At 38.8% G+C, this 27,172-nt stretch overlaps 2 protein-coding genes across 2 annotated transcripts; both read left to right on the top strand.

The window, feature by feature from the left end:
- Positions 1-260: 260 nt before the first annotated feature.
- Positions 261-9,351, top strand: LOC148360636 (N-acetylneuraminate-9-phosphate synthase-like). The gene is made up of 6 exons (XM_088343005.1): positions 261-505; positions 2,103-2,318; positions 3,448-3,547; positions 6,842-6,996; positions 7,082-7,348; positions 8,971-9,351. The coding sequence occupies exons 1-6, from the start codon at positions 374-376 to the stop codon at positions 9,160-9,162; spliced, it is 1,062 nt and encodes a 353-aa protein (XP_088199131.1). The 5' UTR covers positions 261-373; the 3' UTR covers positions 9,163-9,351.
- Positions 9,352-13,686: 4,335 nt separating this feature from the next.
- On the top strand, positions 13,687-24,477 carry LOC148360637 (N-acetylneuraminate-9-phosphate synthase-like). The gene is made up of 6 exons (XM_088343006.1): positions 13,687-13,942; positions 14,950-15,165; positions 15,251-15,350; positions 19,362-19,516; positions 21,305-21,571; positions 23,964-24,477. Exons 1-6 carry the CDS (start codon positions 13,811-13,813, stop codon positions 24,177-24,179), a joined length of 1,086 nt encoding a protein of 361 aa, XP_088199132.1. The 5' UTR covers positions 13,687-13,810; the 3' UTR covers positions 24,180-24,477.
- Positions 24,478-27,172: the final 2,695 nt, after the last annotated feature.

The following is a 27,172-nucleotide window of genomic DNA, read 5'->3' on the forward strand; positions in this document are numbered from 1 at the left end:
AGACAATTATTATAATTCCCTGCTCTCCGGATTCCCCCCTAAATGCCATTTAACCATTTTGTGTGTGCTAGAAAAGTGCCAAACAGATACATTTTGATTAGATTCAAGACCCCAGATCCGTTTTTTACACGCTAGCCGACTCGCTCACATCTGCTTCCTTTGTTTTGACATGACACTAGTTTACCGGATTACCTGTCGGTGCACTTTTGCGAACGTTAACCACTCCCATTTTGTTTTCAGGCCATGCCGACGCCCATGCTCCGCTTAAATAGGCAATTACGACGCATCTGCGACCTTCTTCTCCGCCGCTCTACCGCCTACGTACAACTTCTGCTTTTTTTTTTCCCGCCATTTTGAACAAAAGCCCAAAAAAATGCCGTTAGAATTCGAGTTGTGTCCCGGCAGGATGATCGGAGGCGATCATCCTTGTTTTTTTATCGCTGAAATCGGACAAAATCATCAGGGAGACATTGAGATTGCCAAGAAATTGATCAAAATGGCAAAGGTAATCGCTGGAGAGTTGTTCTCTTCTCTCTTTTTTCTTTTTTCTATGAAAAAACTTCGGCTTCAATTCCTATATATGATTAAAAAAAACATTAAAAATGACGTCTATATTTATATCTCTATATTTAATGAAAAATATATAACATTTTTTATGACTGAGGTGAAATGTGTGTGTTTTTCATTAAAAAAAATCATATATTTAGAAGTATATATATATATATATTTAGTATATATTATATTATCATTTGCACTATATATTATCTTATATTTATTATTCTATATTTAAAAATATAGATATTTTTCGTTTATGACTGAAGTTAGACGGCTGTTTTTAGGAATTAAATGACAATTTGTGTGATTAAATATTGTTTAGGATTATTATATATATTTAAATGTATATATTGTTTTTTTCCCCCCCTTTAGAATGTTTATCTTTTAATTTGAAAAAACAAAATAGTATGATTCTTTTATTCCTGAAGTTCGACGTGTAATTGTATGAATGAAATTAGTATATTTGTGATTAAATAGTGTTTAGAATTAATGTATATATTTAAATGTATATATTTCTTTATTCTCCCTGGCGAATGTTTCTCTTTTATTTTGAAAAACCAAAATCATGTGATTTTTTTATTACCGAAGTTAGATGTGTGTGTTTATAAATTAAATCAATATGTTTGTAATTAGACGTTGTTTAGGATTAATGTATGTATTTAAATTGATATATTTCTTTATTCTCCCTTTGGAATGTTTATCTTTTATTTTGAAAAACCAAAATAGCATTATTCTTTTATTACAGATCTTAGACGAGTGTGTTTATAATTTAAATTACTATGTTTGTGGTTAAATATTGTTTAGGATTAATATATATATTTAAATGTATATATTGCCCCCCCCCCCCCCCCCCAGAACGTTTATCTTTTAATTTGAAAAAACAAACTAGTATGATTCTTTTATTACCGAAATTAGACGGCTGTCTTTCAGAATTAAATGACAATTTGAGTGATTAAGTATTGTTTAGGATTCATGTATATATTTAAATGTATACATATCTTCATTCTTCCTGGAGAATGTTTATCTTTTAATTTGAAAAACCAAAATAGCATTATTCTTTTATTACAGAACTTTGACGAGTGCGTTTATAAATCAAATTACTACGTTTGTGATTAAATATCGTTTAGTATTAATGTATATATTTAAATGGATATATTTCTTTAATCTCCCTGGAGAATGTTTATCTTTTAATTTGAAAACTAAAGTAGTTTATGACTGAAGTTAGACGTGTGTGTTACAAATTATTCACGTATATATTTATATGTAAATATTGATATAAAATACTGTAAAAGAAGTATTTTAAATTTATGACCAAAGTTGGGTGTGTCTGTGTCATAAAATAACTAGATATAATAAAAAAATGGGATTATAATATGAATAATATATAAATATGTATATATCGTTATTGCCCCAATGCAATGTGTACATTTTAATAACCGAAAAAATTGACATTTGGGTTTATAAATGATTATAAAGGATTAAAATGTAAACATGGAGAAATAAAAGTGAGAAATAAGAGTATATGAAATGCGGACTTACTTGTACAGGAGTGCGGCGCAGACTGCGCCAAGTTCCAGAAAAGTGAACTGCACCACAAGTTCAACAAGCGCGCTCTGGAGCGTCCTTATAAAACCAAAAACTCCTGGGGAGAGACTTACGGGGAGCACAAGCGCCACCTGGAGTTCAGCCACGAGCAGTACAAGGAACTGCAGGACTATGCCAACCAAGTGGGGATCTTCTTTACAGCCTCGGCTATGGATGAGGTGAGATAAAGGGACAGTGTATGTGTGTTGTGTCTCTTTGTTCTTCTTTTTTCTTTTCCACTTGCTTCTTTTTTTCCCTTTTTCTTTTCTTATCTCTCCTTTTCTCTTTTCCTTGTTTCTCTCATTCTTTTCTTTTTGTGCCCTTTAACTTTCTCCATTTTAATGTTTTTCTTCCTTTCTCACATTTTTTTCTTTTTCGTCTTTCTTTTCTTTTTTCTGTGAAGCGTTTTGAGACTCTTCTTGATTTAGGGCTATACAAATAAAAATGACTTGACTTGACTTTTCTCTGTTTTTTGTTATTTTTCCTTTTCTCCTTTTTTCTATCTTTTCTTTTTTCCCTTTTCTCTTTTGTTTTTCTCCTTTTTCCTTTAGATTTTCCCTTGTTTTTCTCTTTACTTTTCATTTCCTCCCACCCTTATTCCTCTTTTTCTTTTCTTTTTTCTTTTCTTTTTTTCTTCTTCTTTTCCCTCTCTTATTTTCTTTTTCTCTTTTTTTTACCCTTTTTCTTCCTTTTTTAAAAATATTTCTCTTTTTTTGTTTGTCCTTTATTTTTCTGCTACAAGTAGCCCCCCAAAACAATGTGTATTTTTTTCTTTTTTTGTCTGTGTTTCACCTTTTTTTTTCTGTTTTGCTTTTTCTTGCATGTTTCTTTTTTCTTCTAATTTTTTTCTTTCCTTTTTTTGTTTTATTCAAGATATTTTCTTCTTTGATTCTCTTTTTTCCCTTTTTCCAAATGTGTCCTTTCTTTTTTCCTTGTTTTTTCAGGCTGCGTTTCCTTTATTGTTTTCCCTTTCTTTTCTTCTTTTTTTTTGGTTGATTTTTTTTTAATTTTTCTTGTTTTTCCCCTCTCTTTTTTTCAATTTTTTTCATCCTTTTAAATTTTTTTTCCCCTTTTCCTTTCTATCTTACCATTTCCACTCGTGTTATTTCTTTTTATAGTCTCTTTTTTTCTTTACCTGTATCTTATTTCCTTCTTTCGCGGAAGACTGCACACAAAAAATGAGAAGCTAACTCTCGTAGTTTGTATTCTTCCTTGCGCTCGTTAGCATTCGTTGCCTCTCGTGTTACACAATACGGTGACACACTGTCCATTTCGAGGAATATAAACGATGCCATTTTGTGTCTTTAGATGGCGGTGGAGTTTCTTCACGAACTGAACGTTCCTTTTATCAAAGTGGGCTCAGGAGACACCAATAACTTCCCATACCTGGAAAGAGCTGCAAAGAAAGGTGAAGATTTTCTTCTTTTTTGGACGCATTAATAAAGCTAAACAGACTTCTCCAAAGAGGAATGAACGACACAAAGAAGGATGGAAAGACAGACACAAACAAGGAACTATAGAAGGAAGGAAGAAAGAATACAAAGAAGGAAGGAAAGAAGAAATGATACAAGGAAGGACACAAAGAAAGAAGGAAGTAAGAATACAAAAAAGGAAGGAAGGACACAAAGAAAGAAGGAAGTAAGAATACAAAAAAGGAAGGAAGGGCACAAAGAAGGAAGGAATGAAAGACGAAGAAGAAACTATACAAGGAAGGAGGGAATGGTACAAAATAGAAAGGTGGGAAGGAAGGAAAAGAGGAAAGAAGGAAGGAGGGATACAAAATAGAAAATTTCCCTATGGGGATGAATAAAGTATCTATCTAGACATCTAACTAGACATCTATCTAGACATCTATCTATCTAGACATGTAGACATCTATCTATCTATCGAGACAAGTAGACATCTATCTAGACATCTATCTATCCATCTATCTCTATCTAGACATCTATCTAGACATCTATCTATCCATCTATCTCTATCTATCTAGACATGTAGACATCTATCTATCGAGACATGTAGACATCTATCTATCTATCTATCGAGACATGTAGACTATCTATCTATCGAGACATGTAGACATCTATCTATCTATCTATCGAGACATGTAGACATCTATCTATCTATCTATCTATCGAGACATGTAGACATCTATCTATCTATCTATCTATCGAGACATGTAGACATCTATCTATCTATCTATCTATCGAGACATGTAGACATCTATCTATCTATCTATCTATCGAGACATGTAGACATCTATCCATCTATCTATCGAGACATGTAGACATCTATCTATCTATCTCTATCTATCTATCTATAGAGACATGTAGACATCTATCTATCTATCTATCGAGACATGTAGACATCTATCTATCTATCCATCTATCGAGACATGTAGACATCTATCTATCTATCTATCTATCGAGACATGTAGACATCTATCCATCTATCTATCGAGACATGTAGACATCTATCTATCTATCTCTATCTATCTATCTATAGAGACATGTAGACATCTATCTATCTATCTATCGAGACATGTAGACATCTATCTATCTATCCATCTATCGAGACATGTAGACATCTATCTATCTATCTATCTATCGAGACATGTAGACATCTATCTATCTATCTATCTATCGAGACATGTAGACATCTATCTATCTATCTATCTATCGAGACATGTAGACATCTATCTATCTATCTATCTATCGAGACATGTAGACATCTATCTATCTATCTCTATCTATCTATCTATCGAGACATGTAGACATCTATCTATCTATCTATACATCTATCTCTATCAATCGAGACATGTAGACATCTATCTATCTATCTATCTCTATCTAGACATCTATCTAGACATCTATCTATCCATCTATCTCTATCTATCTAGACATGTAGACATCTATCTATCGAGACATGTAGACATCTATCTATCTATCTATCTATCGAGACATGTAGACATCTATCTATCTATCTATCTATCTATCGAGACATGTAGACATCTATCCATCTATCTATCGAGACATGTAGACATCTATCTATCTCTATCTATCTATCGAGACATGTAGACATCTATCTATCTATCTCTATCTATCTATCTATAGAGACATGTAGACATCTATCTATCTATCTATCGAGACATGTAGACATCTATCTATCTATCCATCTATCGAGACATGTAGACATCTATCTATCTATCTATCTATCGAGACATGTAGACATCTATCTATCTATCTATCTATCGAGACATGTAGACATCTATCTATCTATCTATCTATCGAGACATGTAGACATCTATCTATCTATCTATCGAGACATGTAGACATCTATCTATCTATCTCTATCTATCTATCTATCGAGACATGTAGACATCTATCTATCTATCTATCGAGACATGTAGACATCTATCTATCTATCTCTATCTATCTATCTATCGAGACATGTAGACATCTATCTATCTATCTATACATCTATCTCTATCAATCGAGACATGTAGACATCTATCTATCTATCTATCTATCGAGACATGTAGACATCTATCTATCTATCCATCTATCGAGACATGTAGACATCTATCTATCTATCTATCGAGACATGTAGACATCTATCTATCTATCTATCTATCTATCTATCTATCGAGACATGTAGACATCTATCTATCTCTATCTATCTATCGAGACATGTAGACATCTATCTATCTATCCATCTATCGAGACATGTAGACATCTATCTATCCATCTATCTGTCTAGCCTCCTTTTTTCCTCTCTCTTTTGTCCTTTCCTTTGTTATCTCTTCCTTTTATCATTTCTTTTTTCTCTTTTCCCTCATTCCTGTCGTTTCTTTCTTGCTCTCGTTCTTTCTCTCCTGCTCTTTTTTCTTTCTCGCTTTTTTAATCTCTTTTCTCTCTTCCTTCATCTTTCTTTTGCTCTCTTCCTTTGTTTCTTTCTTTCTCTCATGCTTTTTGTCTTTTTTCCCTCTTCTTTTTTTCCTCTTCATTCATTCCTTATTTCTTTTTCTCTTTCTTTCTGTATTTCTCCTTTGATCTTTCTCACTTCCTTCCTTCTCTCTTCTTTATTTCTCTCTTTTGTCCTTCCCTTTATTATCTCTTCCTTTTATCGTTTTCCTTTTTCTCTTTTCCCTCAGTCCTGTCTTTCCTATTGGCCATCTTCTCCTCGCATAATGGCGTGCCGACTCCTCCCATGGGCGTGCCAAGGAAGCCCCCCTGGGCTTCACCATCTCATCGAAGAGCATCGCGATGTCTGGAATACTCAAAACAACGCCTGCCGTCCTCCATCAGAGTCCTGTTATCAACAGAACTAGAAAAAATATTCTGCATTTGGAACAACCTGACCTGTCATTGAACTAAAGCCTACTCAGTGAAAATCTTGCATTAAACTCAATAAATGTAACTTGTATTCAATCGTATAAAATCCTTTATAGTCAAATGTATAAAATCCTTCACTATGCATTTTCAATTGTATCCACTGTAATTCCCGGTATATAAAGCGCACCGGCTTCTAAGACACTCTTTTAAATTCCTGGTCAATCTTAGGTGCGCCTTTTATTGCAGAAAATGTGTAAAATGAGTCAATCATATAAAATCCTTTATAGTCAAATGTACATTGATCTCACAGTGACGAAAGTGATCGTGTCAATACAACGTCGACGTGACGTTTTTCTTCGTTGTGTGTTTAGGACGCCCCCTGGTGGTGTCCAGCGGGATGCAGTCCCTGGAGACCATGCGTCGGGTCTACGAAACCCTGAAGTCGCACAACGACAAATTTGTTCTCCTGCAGTGCACAAGCACTTACCCTCTTGATCCCAAAGACGCCAACCTGAGAGTCATCACAGTAAATAGAAATCAGAAGAAGAATAATACCGGTGCTTAAAAACAATCTGGTAGTGACCCCGACTCTCACGTTTTTGCTCCTGCAGGAATTTCAGAAGGAATTCCCCGACGTCCCGATCGGGTATTCCGGCCACGAGCCCGGAATCGTGGTGTCGGTGGCCGCCGCCGCCCTGGGGGCCAAAGTCATCGAACGTCACTTCACGCTGGACAAGACCTGGAGAGGAAGCGACCACGCCGGGTCCCTGGAGCCCGCCGAACTGGAAGAACTGATCCGCTCGGTCCGCCTGGTGGAGGGGGCCTTGGGCTGCGGGGTGAAGAAGAGGTTACCCTGCGAAGAACCCTTCCATAGAAAGGTAAAACGCCCTATTATATTGAGGAGAAAGGAAGGGAGGACACAAAGAAGGAAGAAGGAACGAAGGGAGTTGGAGAGGTAGTGTGGTAGAGAGGTAAGGAGAGAAGAAAGAAAAGCAGGTGGGTGGGAGCAAGGAAAGGAAGAAGAAGGAACGAAAAGGAGGAAGGAGGAAAAATAATGAAGGAAGGAAGAGTCGGGGTATGGAAGGAAGGAAGGAAGGAAGGAAGAGTGAGGGTATGAAACCATGGACAGAAGGAAGAAAGGAAGAGTGAGGGTATGGAAGGATGGAGAGAAGGAAGGAAGAGAAAGGGTATGGAAGGAAGGAAGGAAGAGAGAGGGTATGGAAGGAAGGAAGAGAGAGGGTATGGAAGGAAGGATGGACGGAAGGAAGGAAGAGTGAGGGTATGGAAAGATGGATGGAAGGAAGGAAGGAAGGAAGAGTGAGGGTATGGATTGATGGAGAGAAAGAAGAAACAGAGGGATATGGAAGGAAGGAAGGAAGGAAGAGAGGAGGTATGGAAGGAAGGGAAGAGAGAGGGTATGGAAATGAGAGTGTATGGAAGGAAGGAAGAAAGGATAGACAAAAAGAAGGAAGGAAGGAAGGAAGAGGGTTTGGAAAGAAGGAGGGAAGGAAGTAGGAGAGGTAGTATGATAAAGAGGAAAGGAGAGAAGAAGGAAAAGCATGTGGGAGAGCAAGGAAAGGAAGGAAGAGGGTATGGAAGGAAGGAAGGAAGGAAGGATTGACAGAGGAAAGGAAGGAAGGAAGGAAGAGGGTTTAGAAAAATGGACAGAAGGAAGTAGGAGAGGTAGTATGATAGAGAGGAAAGGAGAGAAAATTGAAAAGCAGGTGGGAGAGCAAGGAAAGGAAGGAAGGAAGGAAGAGGGTATGGAAGGATGGATGGAAAGAAGAGAGAGGCTATGGAAGAATGGAAGGAAGAAAGGAATGAAGAGGGTATGGAGGAAAGGAAGGAAAAGGGTTAGAAGGGATGGAAGGGGGGATGGAAGGAAGGATTAGGGTTAGGAAGGATGGAAGGAAGAAAGGAATGGAGAGGGTATGGAAGGAAGGATGAAGGAAGGAAGGAAGAAAAGAAGGAAGAAAGGAAGGAAAAAAGGAAGGAAAGAATATAGGTAGGAAAGAAGAAAGGAAGGAAGGAAGGAAGGGTGTAGGGAACGTAGTCTGGTAGAGCGGAAAAGTGGGAAGAAGGAAAAACAGTCTCTTCATTATCATCACCATCACCACTTCTACACTGTTTTCATCCTACCAGATTAATTCAGTTTTACCCATCCATTAAATCTATCATGCTAGTTATCCCCTAATATCACTCAGTCACCAATAATGACAATAATACTAATTAATGACACTTATAATAATTATAATTATTATCATATCATAATAATAACAATGTTAATTTACTTACATCTAACCTTTGCTATTACATTCAGACGCCATTTTCTTTCTCTCTGTACTTTTTTTTTGTATTTGGATTTGAACAGGTGAATATTTGGACATTGTTTGAGTTCATCCTGTAATATGTTCCAAAGTCGAACTCCACATACAGACACACACATACTTTTCCTGATGGTTCTCACCGGTTGGATTTTCAAGTCACTCCCTTTCCGCAGCTGGGGAAGTCGGTGGTGGCCAAAGTGAAGATCCCCAAAGGAAGCGTCCTCAGTCTGGACATCCTCACGGTGAAGGTGGCCGAGCCCATGGGCGTCCCGGCCGAGGACTTGTTCCGATTGGTCGGCAAAAGCGTCAACCGGGACGTGGACGAGGACGAGAGCGTCACGCCTGAAGCGGTGGACGGCCTTTAGCTCCATCCTGAAACGCGGACCCCGGGGAACGTCGCCGCCGAAAACGATATATCCCTTTTTGTTGTTTTTATTTTTGCACTCGATTGTTTCAAATTCTGAAGTGATTGGAAAAATGTACCGCAAGAGAATACAGTCTGTAATAAATCACTTAAATATTTGAATCATTAAAGGAATGTGACGAACAAACAATTGAAATGAAAATGCTGAAGAAAACTAGCTCTTATACTTTTTGGCGGTGGATCTTGATGCTACTCCGGACAACAGGAACGGAGAGAACCACGGGCTTTCCAAGCCACATGGCTCTGGGGTGCCCTGAATGTTGCGGTATTTCCATTTGCACTTTCGATGGTCTTCACCTCCTTCCTCTGTACCTTTCTTTCCTATCTTCCTTGGTTTCTTACTGGCTCTCGTTCTTTCTCTCCTGCTCTTTTTTCTTTCTCGCTCTTTTTTTTTATCTCTTTTCTCTCTTCCTTCATCCGTCTTTTGTTTCTTCCTTCTTTCCTCTCTTCCTTCATTTCTTTCTCTCTTGCTTATGTCTTTTTTCCCTCTTCTTTTTTTCCTCTTCATTCATTCCTTATTTCTTTTTCTCTTTCTTTCTGTATTTCTCTCTCCTTTGATCTTTATTTCTCTCTCTTTTGTCCTTCCCTTTATTATCTCTTCCTTTTACTGTTTCCCTTTTCTCTTTTCCCTCTGTCTTGTCTTTCCTTTGTTCTCTCTTGCTCTTTCTCTGCTGCTCTTTTTTCTTTCTCGCTCTTTTTTTATCTCTTCTCTCTTCCTTCATCCGTCTTTTGCTTCTTCCTTCTTTCCTCTCTTCGTTAGTTTCTTTCTTTCTTGCTTATGCCTTTCCCCCCCTTCATTCATTCTTTATTGTTTTTTCTCTTTCTTTCTGTATTTCTCCTTTGATCTTTCTCACTTCCTTCCTTCTCTCTTCTTTATTTCTTTATTTCTCTCTCTTTTGTCCTTCCCTTTATCATCTCCTCCTTTTATCGTTTCCTTTTTCTCTTTTCCCTCAGTCCTGTCTTTCCTTTGCTCTCTTGCACTTTCTCTCCTGCTCTTTTTTCTTTCTCGCTCTTTTTTTATCGTTTCTCTCTTCCTTCATTTTTCTTTTGCTTCTTCCTTCTTTCCTCTCTTCCTTTGTTTCTTTCTTTCTCTCATGCTTTAGTCTATTTTCCTCTTCTTTTTTCCCTCTTCATTCATTCCTTATTTCTTTTTCTCTTTCTTTCTGTATTTCTCTCTTCTTTGATCTTTCTCAATTCCTTCCTTCTCTCTTCTTTACTTCTTTATTCCTCTCTCTTTTTGTCCTTTCCTTTATTATCTCTTCCTTTTATCGTTTCCTTTTTCTCTTTTCCCTCAGTCCTGTCTTTCCTTTGGTCTCTCTCGCTCTTTCTCCCCTCCCCTTTTTTTCTTTCTCGCTCTTTTTTTTAAATCTCTTTTCTCTCTTCCTTCATCCTTCTTTTGCCTTTTCCTTCTTTCCTCTCTTCCTTTGTTTCTTTCTTTCTCTCATGCTTTTGTCTCTTTTCCTCTTCTTTTTTTCCTTCTCTTCATTCATTCCTTATTTATTTTTCTTTCTTTCTGTATTTCTCTCTCCTTTGATCTTTCTCACTTCCTTCCTTCTCTCTTCTTTACTTCTTTATTTCTCTCTTTTTGTCCTTTCAATTATTATCTCTTCCTTTTATCGGTCCTTTTTTCTCTTTTCCCTCAGTCCTGTCTTTCCTTTGGTCTCTCTCGCTCTTTCTCCTGCTTGTTTTTCTTTCTCGCTCTTTTTCCTCTTTTCTCTCTTCCTTCATCCTTCTTTTGCATCTTCCTTCTTTCCTCTCTTCCTTTGTTTCTTTCTTTCTCTCATGCTTTTGTCTCATTTCCTCTTCTTTTTTTGCTCTTATTAATTTTTCTCTTTCGTTCTGTATTTCTCTCTCCTTTGATCTTTCTCACTTCCTTTTTTCTCTCATCTTTATTTCTCTCTCTTTTTGTCATTTCCTTTATTATCCCTTCCTTTCACGTTTTTTTCTTCTCTTTTCCCTCAGTCCTGTCTTTCTTTTGTTCTCTCTTGCTCTTTCTCTCCTGCTCTTTTTTCTTTCTTGCTCTGTTTTATCTATTTTCTCTCTTCATCCTTGTTTTGCTTCTTCCTTCTTTCCTCTCTTCCTTTGTTTCTTTCTTTCTCTCATGCTTTTGTCTCTTTTCCTCTTCTTTTCCCCCTCTTCATTCATTCATTATTTCTTTTTATCTTTCTTTCTGTATTTCTCTCTCCTTTGATCTTTCTCACTTCCTTCCTTCTCTCTTCTTTACTTCTTTATTTCTCTCTCTTTTTGTCCTTTCCTTATTATCTCTCCCTTTTATCGGTCCTTTTTTCTCTTTTCCCTCAGTCCTGTCTTTCCTTTGTGCTCTCTTTTTTATACGCTTATGTCGAGTCGTTATCGGATCTAGTAAACTATTCATGATGAAAAGGTCCAGGATCTCCGGGAGCCTGGAGCAGAAATCTCGATTTGTCTAGTAAATGTCATGCAAATAAACAAAGAGAGCAGAAATACAAAGACACAGGTGCGCTGGTGCATGGATGAATCAAAGGCAGGGTGAAAAAGAAGACATCTGTTCAAATGATGCAAATTAAATAAACAAGGCCGAGCTTTTTTTCAATGTTCTTCCTCTTTCAATACGGACGGGAGACATGACCTGCAGGACGGGAACAGAACAAACGTGTTCCTGGCAATATGGACGCCGGTCATGACTCGGTGGAGCATCTGCAGAAGTTTGATTTTCTTTTCCGTTGGAGGAATACATTTTCTAGACATTTCTCCATTCGTTCTTGTATTGATATATTTATGAGTTTCTATTTCCATTTATTTGTATTTAAGGGAAGGGGAGAAAAGTATGAAGGATACAAGGAAGGAAGGAAGGACACTAAAAAGTAAGGAAATAAAGTATACAAGGAAGGAGGGACACAAAAGAGGAAGGACATAAAGAATACAAAGAAAGAAGGAAGGAAGGACACAAAAAAAGTTAGGAAAGAAAGTATACAAGGAAGGAAGGAAAGACAAAGAAGGAACTATACAAGGAAGGAAAAAAGAATACAAGGAGGGATGGATACAAGGAAAGAAGCAAGGATACAAAGAAGGAAGGAAGGAAGGAAAGAAGGACACAAATAATGAAGGACACAAAGGAGGAAGGAAAGAAGGAAGGAAGGAAACAAAGAAGGAACTATACAAGGAAGGATGAAAGAATACAAAGAAAGAACAATACAAGGAAAGAAGGAAGGATACAAAGAAGGAAGGAAGGAAAGGCACAAAGAAGGAAGGAAGGACACAAAGAAGGAAGGAAAGAAAGTATACAAGGAAGAAAGGCCACAAAAGAGGAAGGAAGGAAAGACACAAAGAAGGAACTATACAAGGAAGGAAACAAGAATACAAGGAAGGATGGATACAAGGAAAGAAGGAAGGATACAAAGAAGGAAGGAAGGACACAAATGATGAAGAATTGAAGGACACAAAGAAGGAAGGAAGGATACAAAGAAGGAAGGAAGGAAAGACACAAAGAAGGAACTATACAAGGAAGGAAGAAAGAATACAAAGAAGGAAGGATACAAAGAAGGAAAGACACAAAGAAGTAAGGACACAAAGAATGAAGGACACAAAGAAGGAAGGACAGGCACAAAGAAGAAACTATACAAGGAAGTAAGGAAGAAAGAATACAAAAAAGGAAGGAAAGAAGGAAGAAAAGATACAAAGAAGGAAGGAAGGATACAAAAAGGGAGGAAGAAATAATACAAGGAAGGACACAGAGAAGGAAGGAAGTAATCATACAAAAAAGGAAGGAAGGAATGATACAAAATAGAAAGGTGGGAAGAAAGGACTCAAAGACGGAAGTAAGACTACAAGGAAGGAAGGAAGCAAGGATACAAGGAAGGAAGGAAGGAAGATAAAGAAAAAAGGGATACAAAGAAGTGCAAGAAAGAAGGAATGGTACAAAGAAGGAAGCATTCAAAGAAGGAAGGAAAGAAGGATACAAAGAAGGAATGAATTATACAAACAAGTAAGGAAAAATATAAAAAAGGATGGAAAGAAAAATACAAGGAAAAAAGGGAGGATACAAATAGGGAAAAGGGGATGAAAAAAACAAGGGAAGGAAAGATACAAAGAAGGAAGGAAGAAAGAATCCAAAGAAGGAAGGAAGCATACGAAGAAGATTCGAAGATATACAACGAAGAAAAAATTACAAAGAAGGAAGGAAGAAATAATACAACAAAAAAAGACAAAATAGAAGGAAACGAAGAAGAAAAGAGAGAAAAATTGGAAAATTACAATCTCATTCAAACAAATCTTCATAAAATACTTGAAACCTATTTGCCTTTATTTTTGTAAACAACAAAGCGCAGAAACGTGATTGTAAAAATGCATTATAGTTAACACCATAGAGAAAAGTAATACTCTTTGGTTTATATATATAAAAACTAGACATTTGTTTTGTTATATCCTAAAAAAGCCGTTTAGCCACCAATCGTGTCAAGAACGCGGAAATCAAGTCACTTCCGGGACATGAGTCATCCTAATACTTCCGGGTTTCTCTCCAGTTCAAGCATAGAGAAACTCCACACCTCTCTCCAGAATTTTGCATTTATCCTTCAAATTTCATATTTTTTCTTACTTTTGCCGCCAACATGCCTTTAAAGTTCGAACTTTGCCCCGGGAGAATGATTGGAGCCAACCACCCGTGCTTCATTATCGCTGAAATCGGCCAAAACCACCAGGGAGACATCGAGCTGGCCAAGAAAATGATCAAAATGGCAAAGGTAATCATTTATATGGATATATACAACCAAACTGATGAATTCTGGTGGACAAGCTAACAATAAAATAAATGGGAACCCAAAATTTAAAAAGATAAAGTGGTGCCTTAGCTTAGTCCCAGTTTGGAACCCGGAAGTCTGATGTGGTCGAGAACTGAGTATATTTTTCCAATGAAAAGTAATGGTAAACTCATTAATCCGTTCTGAACCGTATCAAAAGTATTTTGGTGGCCGTTTTGCTCCTATTGATAACTCCTTGAATGACACGTGAGAATTATTTTAGTGTTTTTTGCTACTTTTCCCCTTTTTTCTTTTCTTTGTTTTGTATACATGTTTGTCTTTCTGTCGGTCCCCCTCTTGAGGAATATGACCAAGGTAGATAAATGGATAGACTGTTTCTCATTTTTGTATTTATCCCTCTTCTTTTTGAAAATATTTTTCCTTTCTTTTTATTCCTCTGCCCTTTTTACTTTTTCCTTTCTGCTTCCCCTTTCTCCTTTTTCATTTTCCCTTTGTCTTTTCCTTTTTTCATTTTCTTTTCCTGATTTTTATTTTCTGTATTAATTTCTTTTTTTTCTTTCTTTCCTGTTTTTTGTTTTTTTTTTCATTGAATTTCTTTTTCTCCTTTCTTTTTTCTTTTTTTGTGTTTAAAATATGTTCTTCCTCCTCCTATTTTTCTTTTTAAATAAAAAGAAAAATTTGGTGGCTTTGAGTCTCCGTAGTTTGTATTCTTCCTTGTGCTTTGTAGAACTCCTTTTCGGTTGCACACAGCAATATAGCGACATCTTTTGGTAAAAAAAAATAAAATACACACTGTCCCTTTTAGGAAAAATTTGGCTTCCTTGTCTCTTTGAGTCTCCCTAGTTTGAATTTTTCTTGTGTTTTGTAGCACTTTTCGGTTTCAAAACACAGTGACATCTATTGGTCAACTATTTCACATTGTCCCTTTAAAACGACAAAATGACATACATTCTGTCAATAAAGTTGTTGCCTTCAATCCACTTTGACAGGACTGCGGCGCAGATTGTGCCAAGTTCCAGAAAAGCGAACTGGAGTACAAATTCAACAAACGAGCATTAGCACGTCCCTACAAAGCCAAACATTCCTGGGGAGAAACTTACGGTGAACACAAGCGCCACCTGGAGTTCAACCATGAGCAGTACAGGGAGCTGCAGAAGTATGCAAAAGAAGTAGGGATCTTCTTTACGGCCTCGGGAATGGATGAAGTAGGTCACCTTATATTGTTTTTGGAATGGAGAAAAGCAAATCTTACAAATCATACTTTCCGTCTGATGTGTTTGCACCTCTTAGATGGCGGTAGAGTTCCTCCATGAGCTCAATGTGCCTTTCTTTAAAGTGGGCTCAGGAGACACCAACAACTTCCCCTACCTGGAGAAGACTGCTAAAAAAGGTAGGAAATTACCACTGGTTCCCCAGATAAAAACATCCAAATCACAAAATATCATATAGTAATTACTATTTATGTGTATTATAGATATATTTGTAAAAGAAAAATGAAATCGTATTTACTTTGGGTGTAAGGTGACTTGAGCTGGTTGATTGGAGTAGCAGGTGGATTAAAAATGAGACCTATTTTAAAGCTCCGCCTGTGAAAATTCCCCTTAGAAACTGTCCTTGATTTTATCGCTTCCTTATTTATATTAATAGTCCAAATCGTTGATTGGTTACAGACTTGCACTTCAGCAACTAATTCGATTCATGTGCCCTTTTCGTATTTCTTCATTATCTCGAGCTTCGTTTCCCTGGTTATCATGGTTTTGCTTCTCACTTTAAAATCACTGCAAGCCTTGGAACTCATAGCTAATGAGAAGATTGCAAAAAATACAGTAGTCAAGTCATGTTTATTTGTATAGCCCTTATTCACAAGAAGTCTCAAAGGGCTGCACAGACCAGACTTACAGATAACAGACTATCGTTACACCATCCCCTGATCTAAAACATACATGAGGGCAAGGAAGTGTGAGTAAGGGAGCACATGGCTTCACAGCAAGCTGAAGAAAACTAGCTCTTATACTTTCTGGCGGTGGATCTTGATTCTACTCCAGACAACAGGAACGGAGAGAACCACGGGCTCTCCAAGCCACGTGGCTCTGGGGTGGCAAGGCCCCAAACCTGGGGCCTGCCTTGAATCCCGGCCTTTTAAGTCTTCATGGTCCCATGCATGAAAGGCCAATAAAAACTGTGTTATCCAGCTGGAGAGTCTGGTCACCTCCTGTAAATGAATGGAATGTTTGTCTTTCGAGATGTTGGCAGAGTCAGTGGTTGGGGAAATGGATTTGTGTCATGGACTCTCACAACAAAGCTAGAAGGGAAAATCCAGCTATTGTATTATTGATTTGCAAAGTCTTTACAAAGGGCACGAGATTAGAAACTGAACGAGAATGAATGATTGAATGAAAACTTTATTCGAACATCAAAATAAAAACCGAACAAAAACAATAACTCAACAACAAAATAACGTTACATAATATGTTCGAAAAGGGGTAGTAAGAAGCAAATGCTTATATTACCTACCCCTTCATCTTCCCCACCAAATATACCAATGATATAACAACAATTGTAATGATATTAATAATAACAGTTATTATATAAGAATAGCAACAACAACACAAAGTTAACTAGACGCACTATTCCCAATCTCCCACCCTCCTCATCTCTCTATTCCGCCAGTAATGTTTTTTTGTATCTAAACCTGAACAAGGGAAGAGCTGGACACCGTTTGATCTCGTCTTGAAAACCGTTCCAAAGCTTGACTCCACACACAGACACACACATACTTTTCCTGGTGGTTCTCACCTTTGGGATTATGAATTCACTACAGCCCCTTAAATTATAATTTCCCTCCTTCCGAATGAATAATTTATGGATGTTTTCTGGCACTATGTTTTTGTTGACCTTAAATAGCAGTTGTGCAGTGAAAGATTTTATTAACCCATCCAATTTTAATCATTTGGACTGCAGGAATAAAATATTATTATGATCTCGATATGTGAGCAACTTGTATAGCATTGACCAAACACCACAAAGTTTACAAATTATTTGTTGTTGATGTCGCATAGTAAGGAAAACACATCGTATTCCACACCGTAAACATGGCAGGGACGCCATATCCTGGGGGTCTACGGCAGTAGCTCAGGAGGTAGAGCGATCGTCTTGGGATCAAGGGATCCCAGTTCGAATCCCAGCTCGCCCGTGTTACATGTCGAAGTGAGCTTGGGTAAGACACTGAACCCCTAATACCCCCAATAAGCAGGTTAGCGCCCTAGATGGCTGCAAGGCCGCTATTGGGAAATGTGGAGCACATTGTAAAGCGTTTTGGGAAGTCATTGACTTGAAAAGCGCTATATAAATGTAGATCATTTCATTTCATTATAAGACAAGTATTTAGTATTAGCTTTAGTTTTTACTTGTGCTTCCTGTGGTCTTTTCATCTAGGTCTGGATAGAGAACCTTATTATACTTCTAATTTGAATAAACAACGATTGACTGACAGTACTGTTCATAGTCGTTTAGGTGTTGCCCTTTCGAATGTTTGCTTAAGCTGCTTGCTCTTAGCTTTAGCTATTGCTTGCGCAATTGTTAATTAAGCAAACAGAAAGATGGGCTTGTTTTCTTTGGAGGAAAGCAGATGAGAAGGTGAGAGAGGAGGCATAGCCAAAACAATCATTTGGAATGTGCTGAAAAAACCCACAACCCTCAACGGAGTGAGACTTCTCCAAGGTCGGGCAAGGTTATAAGGAAGTGACTAAAACATTGACTACGTATACACTCAGGCCATACTCCGTGTTAGAAAACAGAATACTGTGTGTGTCTACAAGATGTATTTGTACGTGGCTAGCCAAAAGCAAAGCCAAGTCAAGTCCTGTTTATTTATTGGCCCTTAATCACAAAGAGTCATGTGATCATTAGGGTTTGCTTGAAATACTTGAATTTTAATGTGTTTTTAAGGATTAAAAAAAATGCTTAAATTTGGGTGAAATGCTTGAAATTGTTGCCATTTTCCCCAACAAGTCTGCTTGAAAATGATGCTGACAGTGTTCTTTCATTTTCATATAAAGCGCCATCGCCTCCTATGGATTGCTCCCAAGAGGACAGGTGGATGCTAAACCTGAACAAGGCATTATGAAATGTCCATCTGTGCAATGATTATGTATCAATATTTGATATTTATTATGGGCCATGCCAAAAATTAAGGTAGCGTTTCTTAGAGTTAACTTTAATGGGAAGAAGTCAAGTTATGTTTATTTGTGATTCCCTTCATCACAAAAAAGTCTCAAAAGGCTGCACAGACCAGACTATTGCAAACCACAGACTATTATGACAGAATCCCATGTTCTAAAACCTACATGAGGGCAAGGAAAAACTCAAAAACCTCAACATGAGGAAAATGAAGAAACCTTGAGAAGGGATTGCACATGAGGTCATCCCTCTTCCAGGATGACCAGGCCAAAATGGATGTTGCAATAACAAATAGTACACAGATATTGTCAACATGAAATATAAGTCATTCATAAGTAATAGAATAGTAGTGTGTTTTAAGCTTAGATTGAAACATTTCCACTGAGGTTGCAGATCGAATCTCAGGGGAAAGACCATTTCACAGCACCGGGAGCCGAATGGAGAACGCTCTCGAACCTGCAGATTTCTTCTTGGCTCTTGGGATCACTAGTAGACTGGCATTTTCAGAGCGAAGGCTCCAGACCGGAACATAAGGGGAAATTCAATGTGAAAGATATGAGGGAGCAAGTCCATGCATGATTTTGTATCATACCAAGAGAACCTTAAAATCACATCTTAAGCTAACAGGGAGCCAATGCAGGTTAGCTAAAATCGGGGTCATGTGATCAAACTTGGCTCTTGTTTATGGACTTGGGAAGACCGGAGAGTAGGGCATTACAGTCATCGAGACGGGAGGTAACAAATGCGTGAATTATAAGCCCCGCATCGGACTGGGACAGCACAGGCTCACATTATAGATGGATGGATTATACAACTTTCGCTCTTTCGCTGTGCAGGCGGAAAATAAAACAGAAATTTCCCTGAGAAATGAACCAATACACGTGGGGTTTTTTAGCAGATAAACTGGCATTCTCCTGTATGATTTGACTCTGTACTACAAGTCCCACAGAGCTTTGCAGCCAACTGCCTTGGACTCTGATTGGCTCCCTGTCACTATATAAACCCCCGTCTTTCTGTCACCAGTTGTCAGTCCGTCTGCGAACCTCAGCTTACACTAGGCAACCTTTTCGACCCTGACTCACTTCTGTTTTGGCTCCTGTCTGTTTCCCGGCTTCGAACCCTTTTCTGATATCGACCACGTTTTTTGCTCCCCTGTCCCGGCTACTGACCTGCTCTACCTCTTGTTGCTGCCCTAATGAAAAATCTTTTTTTTTTTTAATAGGGCGGCCTATGGTGGTTTCTAGCGGGATGCAATCCATGGAGACCATGCGTCGCGTTTACAAGACGGTGAAGGAACACAATGAAAATTTCGCCATCCTACAGTGCACCAGTGCCTACCCTCTTGAGGCTGAAGATGTCAACCTCAAAGTCATCACAGTAATAACAACAGATTACTTAAGTCTCCAGTGTGTGTTAGGTAGTGACTCCTAGTGGTATAAAAATACTGTGTTTGTTCAGATAAAACACTATTGCTATCTCAAAAACACAATTTTGTAGATTTAGAATCTTGGAATTATATTACACAACTTGAAGAAGGGGACATGTTTGGCAGTCGTTTTACTACTATGTAAGCCCAGTTAGCTTGTCCCGGTGGTGCTTTTTCGCGCTTAAAGGAAAACAGCCAGGCCAACATTTGAGACTGGGAGGTCGGTGGTTCGCGCCCCGGCCGAGTCATTCCTAAGACTTAAAAAGTGGTCGGCGGCGCCCTCTGTTGGCTGCGGCTGCATCGGCTCGCTACAACGGGTCAGGTGTAATCGACATTTCGTTCTGTGTACATTGTTACACAGAATGACAATACAAGGAAATTATTATTAATTATTATTATTATATGCTCATCACTGAGTACCTTCGAACAGGCGTCTGATGCTTTTTTTTTCCCAATGTTTCCTTTTCTAGCCACTGTTGGGGAAAAAACTATTAAAAATGTAGCGTTTACCAAATTGTTCGAATTAGTTATCTGACTCCATTAACCAAACATAACCTTCATTCACAAGAATAGCCGGCATTTTCACATGGGGGCAGATTTATTTTCTTAAAGTATTTAACTAAGTGAATTCCATCGAATTAGCCAAATTATTGTCGAATTAGTCTAGTTAGTCTTCGTCGAGCCTCCCTCTAACGATCGATCTCTCCTGAAGTTCTGTCTTCTGAAGTTCTTTTCACAAGCCGACGTGATTTATTGTTTTTAAGTGTCTGCTTCTATCTTCTGTGTTTTTCGTCCCGTTTGACAACTACACTTTGGATTACTTCTATCCTATGGTTATGGGTTTTAACGCACAAATATGCGTTTATTTGAGGAATCAACTCCTTGCCCTGAAGAATTCTCGTGCCGGCCTGATGAGGGGGGCCTATCGTGGATGCAGAGCCAGAGCTAAGGCTAAGCGGCTAGCAGCGTTATAAGCCTTCGGTACCGTCCGTAATCATGGGAAATGTGAACCCTCTACCAAATAAGACCGACGAACTGGCTGTGCTGGTGAAAAACATTAAAGCGTACAGGGAGTGCAGTTTGCTGTGACTTAGGGAAACGTGGCTCACGTCTAGCATCCCGGAGCTACCCGGCTTCAGCGCTGTTAGGGAAGACAGCGACACAAACGCCTGCGGGAAGCGGAGAGGAGGTGGACTCGCTATCTACGTGAACACGAGGTGGTGTAACCCTGGGCACAAAGATTTCCATCTGCTGCAGGGACGTCAAACTTTTGGCCTAGCGAGTGACGTCATCCACTCCGCTGTTGCTAAACTACAACGCAGCACCCCAAGGCCATCCAGTTAATCTGTTGATAAACAACAAAAGGATACTGCTGGAAGTATGAATTTCACTACGGGGATGAATAAAGTATCTAACTAACTAACTAACTACAGGTGTTGGCTCCTTTCAGCTGCTTTAATGTATCCAGCTTGCTCAGACTTTTGTTTTTGCTGGCGGGGATTAACACCAGGTTTCATGTCGACTCGCTGGCGGAAATTCGTCCTAGCACATGCCAGAGAAAATATGAAATTAGTCTTCTTTTGCCATGCGGTTCCCTTTGGACTTCCTTAGTGCGTCTCCTACCAATGCACATGCTTCAGCTCCTATCTAACATACTTGACCGCTAGCGTTGAATTATTACACACTGTCACTTTAATAGTGTGTGAGTGTGTGAGTATGACTTTGATTTTCATTCACAGGAATATCAGAAAGAATTCCCCGACATCCCGATCGGCTATTCTGGCCACGAGTCCGGAATCAGCATCTCCGTGGCTGCCGTTGCTCTGGGTGCAAAGGTAATAGAGCGTCACATCACACTGGACAAGACTTGGAAGGGAAGCGACCACGCCGCCTCCCTGGAGCCTTCCGAGCTGGCCGAGCTGGTTCGTAACGTCCGATTGGTGGAGAGAGCTCTCGGAAGCGGGATCAAGACCCTGCTTCCTTGTGAGAAGCCGTGCCGGGACAAGGTGCGGTTTCGCCTTTCTTTAAGACACGTGTCGGTTAAAAAAATTAAATCATTGTGCCTCCTTGTCGTTTTTTTTTTTTTCCCCTACATATAAGGAACAAATTCTTAACAGGGTTGGGTAGGGTTACTTTAACTTGATTACTTTCAATTACTTTTGGATTACTCCAATACCAAATATGCTAATAAAAGACAAAAGAAACTAAATATGAATGAAATGATGACTCACAACACGTGGTAAGCTTTCTCTCCTGGCTTTGATCTCTTTGATCTCCGGCAAAACGAACATAAAATGCGACAGAAACAAAATGAAAATAAATCCAAACAGCTTGCCAACATCATTTTTGCCGTTCCATGTATTCCGTTACTCCCCAAGCCTGCACAAAATTCAGTCATTTTATTCATATTTAGTTTCTTTTGTCTTTTATTAGCATATTTGGAATTGGAGTAATCCAAAAGTAATTGAAAGTAATCCAGTTAAAGTAACCCTACCCAACTCTGATTCTTAATGCTACTTTGGTTTGACATGAGGCAACAACTGTTTAAGGGAAGAAAAAAAGGGACAGACTGAAGAGATCTTTTCTTCCTCATGCCATGAGGCTCTTTAACTCCACCCGGCAGAGTAAAGGCCCACATTAAACCACACCACCTACATTGGATATTACCGAATCTTACTGCAATATGTATTCTGTGTAGCACTATTTAGTTACTCTATATAACACGCTACAGTGGGCATTTGCACGTCACACTGGGTATTTGTATATTGTATTCTTTTGGCTTTATTATTGTACTGTTCTCAGCTCAGGGATGCTGCTGGAAATGTGAATTTCCCTTCGGGGATGAATAAAGTATCTATCTATCTATCTATCTAGATAAAAATAACAATTCAAACAAAAGATGGTAATAAACTTCACAAGTAAGAAAATAAAATGATCAAAACACAGCTGAAACATACTAAAGACTAGGGTTCTCCAACCTTTTTCAAACTGAGACCTACTTTTTTTTACTAATTAACGCAAAGGGCACCCAGTTTGATGTACATATCTAAAATAACAACTTATCATGTTATTACTATGTTATTACCAGTTTTTTTATTGGTGGATTTAAATAGACTCAAGCAACCACTAAAAAATAATCTTACCAGAAAATCAGTGACTAAGGACTCGTGAGGTATTTTCAGAGCAGGTCCGCGGGCGCCTTGGCTGTCCTTAGATGGCACCACGTTGGAGACCCCTGCTATGGACATTGGTGAAACCTGTTCCAAGGAAACTTGTAAACCAAAGTCCTGTCTTTGAAACATCTGGTGAGGCGGAGAAACACAAAGATTGTTTACTAGATAAATTAACATGCTCAATAGTGAATATCGTTCACTGTTAGAGCTCATAATGTCATTAACGGACAAAATATTGACATTTTATCATTGGTGTTGAAGGAACAGAAGCATAAATTTGTTGCCGATTTAAATTTGATTGTATTTCGAAATTGGTGAACTTGCTAATGAGTCAGATGTGATTTGGGCATCTCATCAAAATGATTCTGTCTCTGTTTCAGTTTATTGGTATCCTCATTCTTACGTTGAGATTCTCATGGGTCCATTTGAAACATAACCAAATAGATTAAGTACAACAGATAACAGGAGAAAATAAAACATTAGAGATTGGAAATTTAGAGCTTTTCAGGATTGCGGCACGATTTTGTGCCGACAGGAACACAAGTTACAATATCAATGGTGGTACAGAATTTAATATATATTTTGAATGTATGTACATTTTTATTGTCTTAATGTGTTTGTGGTTTTCTGTTTTGTTTTCTCCGATAACATTTTCAACTCTGCAAAAAGAAAAATGCATTACAGAAATAGGAGTACTGTAATCCTTTGATTATCACGTTGAATGAGGACCAAAAACCCCCGTGATTTGCAAAAATCCACGAAGTAGCCCCCATTTATGCGCTCGATAACACAATAATCAACCGGCAATAATGGATTTCAGCTGCACGGTTGCTGTTTATTTTAGGTATAAAAAACTGCAAAAGAGCCGCCCATCATGACTGATGTACTCTCTCAGCCCCCGCTCTCAGCAATAGTTTACTGGGGATAATGGATCGCAGCCAAAACAGTGCAGTTCATTTTACGCACCCCACAATAGCACGCCTTAGCGGCCTGAACTGAAAAGCGATATGGGTTCTGCCGGTCCTCCATCTCAGTAATAGTCGACTGGGGATATAGAATCGCAGCCACAACTGCGCATTTCATCTTGGGCAGGCCAGAACGGCACGTCTACTGACTAAAGTGACTTCTATCGGGCCCTGTTTGCAGCAATATGTGATCGGGGGACAATAGATTGATGTTGCAGCCCTAAAATAAACCGACACTTCTAACTCTTCTTTTTCTCCAGCTAGGGAAGTCGGTCGTGGCCAAGGTGAAAATCCCTAAAGGAGCCGTCCTCACCCTGGACATGCTTACCGTGAAGGTGGCCGAGCCCATGGGCGTGGCTGCCGAGGATATCTACCAACTCCTCGGCAAAACCGTCAACGAGGACGTGGACCAAGACGAGAGCGTCTCTGCTGACGTGGTGGACGACTATGGAAAGAAAGCCAAACGCTCTGGTTAGAAGAAACATTTGAGGTTATATGAGAAGCACTTGAATCATAAGGGAATTCTAAGGTGGGTGATTCACTTTCACATGATCTAAAAGAAAAGAAAGCTTTAATTGTCTGCCGTGAGGGCCACTTAGTGCTGCCGAGTCACGAAAGACCGACTGAAGACAAACCAATCGACTGTAAACAGAAACGTGGTGCTATGCTACTGTTTATCCTCAACAACTTGCACTACATTGTCACTTTGGAGTGGCAGTGTGTTTGTCTAAACATACAGAGATTGTGCCTAATAATAAAGAGACTGATTTCCTATTCTAGAATCGATTGATTTTTTTTTTTTTAAAGGAGTAGTTCGGAATTTGAGGGCGGCACACGAGCTGAGTGATTAGCGCGTTCGTGGCGCAGTTCTGAGGTCATGGGATAGAATCCAGTGACCAGCTTTCCTGTGCAGAGTTTGCATGTTCTCCCCGTGGTTGCGTGGGTTTCCTCCTACATTCCAAAAACTTGCATGTCAGGTTAATTGGCCGGTCCAAATTGTCCCGAGGTTGCGAATGAGCGGGTGAGTTGTCTGTCTCTGTGTGCCCTGCGTTTGGCTGGCTTTCAGTCCAGAGTGTCCCCTGCCCACTGCCTGAAGATTACTGGGATGGGCCCCAGCACCCCCGCGACCCTACAGAGGATAAGTGGTGCAGATGATGGATGAATGGATGTACAAAATTTGAAACTATTTACTCACTGCCGCCATCTCCTGCCTTGTATCATCAATGCAGCCTTAGTCGGCTCGTTCATGATGCACGTGCAAATACATGCATTTCTTAAACATACCCAACTTTTTTTTTTCCAAGGGTTTTTGGGTTGGCGTTTGGACTCAACTTGAAGCAGGCCTTTTCTTTCACCATTTTCATGCTAAACTAATAAAGACAAAGAAACTAAAACAAAGGTTCAGTCTCCATCACTTCCCCCAACCCCTATTCTTCCTACCTAATTTGGTCCGCCCTGAACACCTTTGCTGAAAATAAGATAAAAGAAGATGGGTGCAGTGGAAAATAAAAGAACTAGGGTCCTTTGAATCCAGTTGGGCATCGTTAACATACTTATTAGAGAAAATGTTTAATTGAAAAAAAAAATTAAGTACACATCAAATGACGCACTATACCTTTAAGGTAATTTGTAGGGTGCTGATTTTCAGTGAAGAAAATGACCAAAAGAAAATTGAAAAAAGGCTTATGGGAAAAAAATGTGTTAATATCAAGTTTAAGAGTGGGATGCATAGTTTGAGCTATCCTTAAAAAGATTAAAATTAAATGTTTTCTCTTATAAGTATGTGTTAATGATGTCCAACTGAGTTCAAAAAGCCTTTGTATTTCTGTTTCCACCGCGCCTTTCTGCTTTTAACTTTTATCATCGGCGCTCCGGCCACAAAGTGAATTTCACTGACAGCGCGGGGTTGGGGGCAGGGGAAACCGTGATATCACCCGTGTGATCGTGGTTTTATTTTATTTTAGGATAAAAATGGTGACAGTAAGAAAAGGATTATTTCAAATACAGTCCAAATGCCAAACCAAACCCCCAAAAATATGAAAAAGGAGGAGTTTATTCAAGCGCATCAAAGAAATGCACATTCTGGCACGCGTCCCAAATGAGCTGCAATGACCATTTCAGCCAGAAGATGGCCTCAGAAAATAGAATTATCCGAAATTACATACATCACCTTCAAGGTGAGGCGAGCCATGTGAAGTTGGCTTTCACTCGGGAACGACGCTGTTGATATTTCATTTTGCAAGAAGGAAGTACATGCATATCAAAATGGCAGCTCCGCCAAGCTTTTATCAACAAGACATTTTCTCTAAAGCTCATGTGTCTACTTCCAAGTTTTGTTAGCCACTACCTGGACTTTGGCTAGTGTTTACTGATCTAACTTACTACAAGTTAGCTGTTTTAATTTGTAAACAAATACTTTGTGTGTCCTTCTTTTGCTAATGTTTTTGTTAGCTGCTAGACTGAATTTGTCCAATGTTTGCATACTAACACGACAGAGCTAACTTGCTACAGTCGAGCTATTTTTTTTTAATAACTTTTTATTTCTCACACACACTTTGACAGAGGGTTGATTCATCCATCATACATCAACACAAACAACAAATATAAACAATTGACATACCCATAAATAACAAAAGAAACAACCACAAAAAAATGTTGATAAAAGAAATAAAATAAAAAGTGAGGTGTTTAGACACCAAGTAAAAATTGTGTGAAAAGCTTCCATATTTTCTCGAATCGATTTAGTTTCAGTTGAAGTCTTGCAGTGATTTTTTTCCATAATGTACATTTGCTTTAATTTTTCTCTCCATGGTTTTATTCAGGAGGTTGTGGTTTCAGCCAGGAAGCTGTTATAATTTTCTTTGCTACCAGAAGCAGGTACAGTGGAACCTCGCTAGTTCGCGGTTCCACTTTTGCGGGTTCAGAGCTTTGCGGGTCTAAAAAATATACCTTACCTTCTCAATAAAAGCATTTATTGACTTGACGCCATTGAGCGCGAGCTTATGTCAACTGAGGACACGGTGTGGACACTCTTATTGTGAAGGGGAGGGGGAGGCCCTGACACAATGCTTAGTCATGGTGAGTTACCGCTTCGCTCACCCCCCCCCCCCTCCTTCAACTCCTCCCACCTCACCCCCTTCTTATGTGGCGCTCAGTTTATCGAGGAGGAACTCAGCGACGTAAGTATATTCTCTTCTGTCACATTTCATCTCAAGTTTGACTTTATTATACCAAAAGCGAGCGGTTGTTTGTACTACCTAAACACGGCTAATTGTGTGTGGTTTCGTGTATTTGTTGTAAAAGCCGTTCGATGCCGCTAGCTAAAGTACGTCGTTATTGTTAGAAGGTAGCTCTTTCACTTTCATTAAAATGAAAACAGACCATTTTTTTAACTGTTGTTTCCCAAAACGCTTCACAAACACTCCTCAAATATCACATTTTCACTGTTTTTATTTTCAATATGTAACCG

The sequence above is a fragment of the Urocampus carinirostris genome, chromosome 8 (genome assembly GCF_059441175.1).
Source record: "Urocampus carinirostris isolate Australia breed hairy pipefish chromosome 8, RoL_Ucar_1.0, whole genome shotgun sequence".
In the NCBI taxonomy this organism is placed as follows: Eukaryota; Metazoa; Chordata; class Actinopteri; order Syngnathiformes; family Syngnathidae; genus Urocampus; species Urocampus carinirostris.

What these genes read in the sequence shown, in the direction of transcription:
- LOC148360637 (XM_088343006.1), top strand. Translation starts at nt 13,811, where the DNA reads ATGCCTTTAAAGTTCGAACTTTGCCCCGGGAGAATGATTGGAGCCAAC. An exon ending in GGAGAAGACTGCTAAAAAAG is followed by an intron (nt 15,351 to 19,361) that starts GTAGGAAATTAC and finishes TTTTTTTAATAG; the next exon opens with GGCGGCCTATGGTGGTTTCT. An exon ending in AGAAGCCGTGCCGGGACAAG is followed by an intron (nt 21,572 to 23,963) that starts GTGCGGTTTCGC and finishes CTTTTTCTCCAG; the next exon opens with CTAGGGAAGTCGGTCGTGGC.
- LOC148360636 (XM_088343005.1), top strand. Translation starts at nt 374, where the DNA reads ATGCCGTTAGAATTCGAGTTGTGTCCCGGCAGGATGATCGGAGGCGAT. An exon ending in CCAACCTGAGAGTCATCACA is followed by an intron (nt 6,997 to 7,081) that starts GTAAATAGAAAT and finishes TTGCTCCTGCAG; the next exon opens with GAATTTCAGAAGGAATTCCC. An exon ending in AAGAACCCTTCCATAGAAAG is followed by an intron (nt 7,349 to 8,970) that starts GTAAAACGCCCT and finishes CCCTTTCCGCAG; the next exon opens with CTGGGGAAGTCGGTGGTGGC.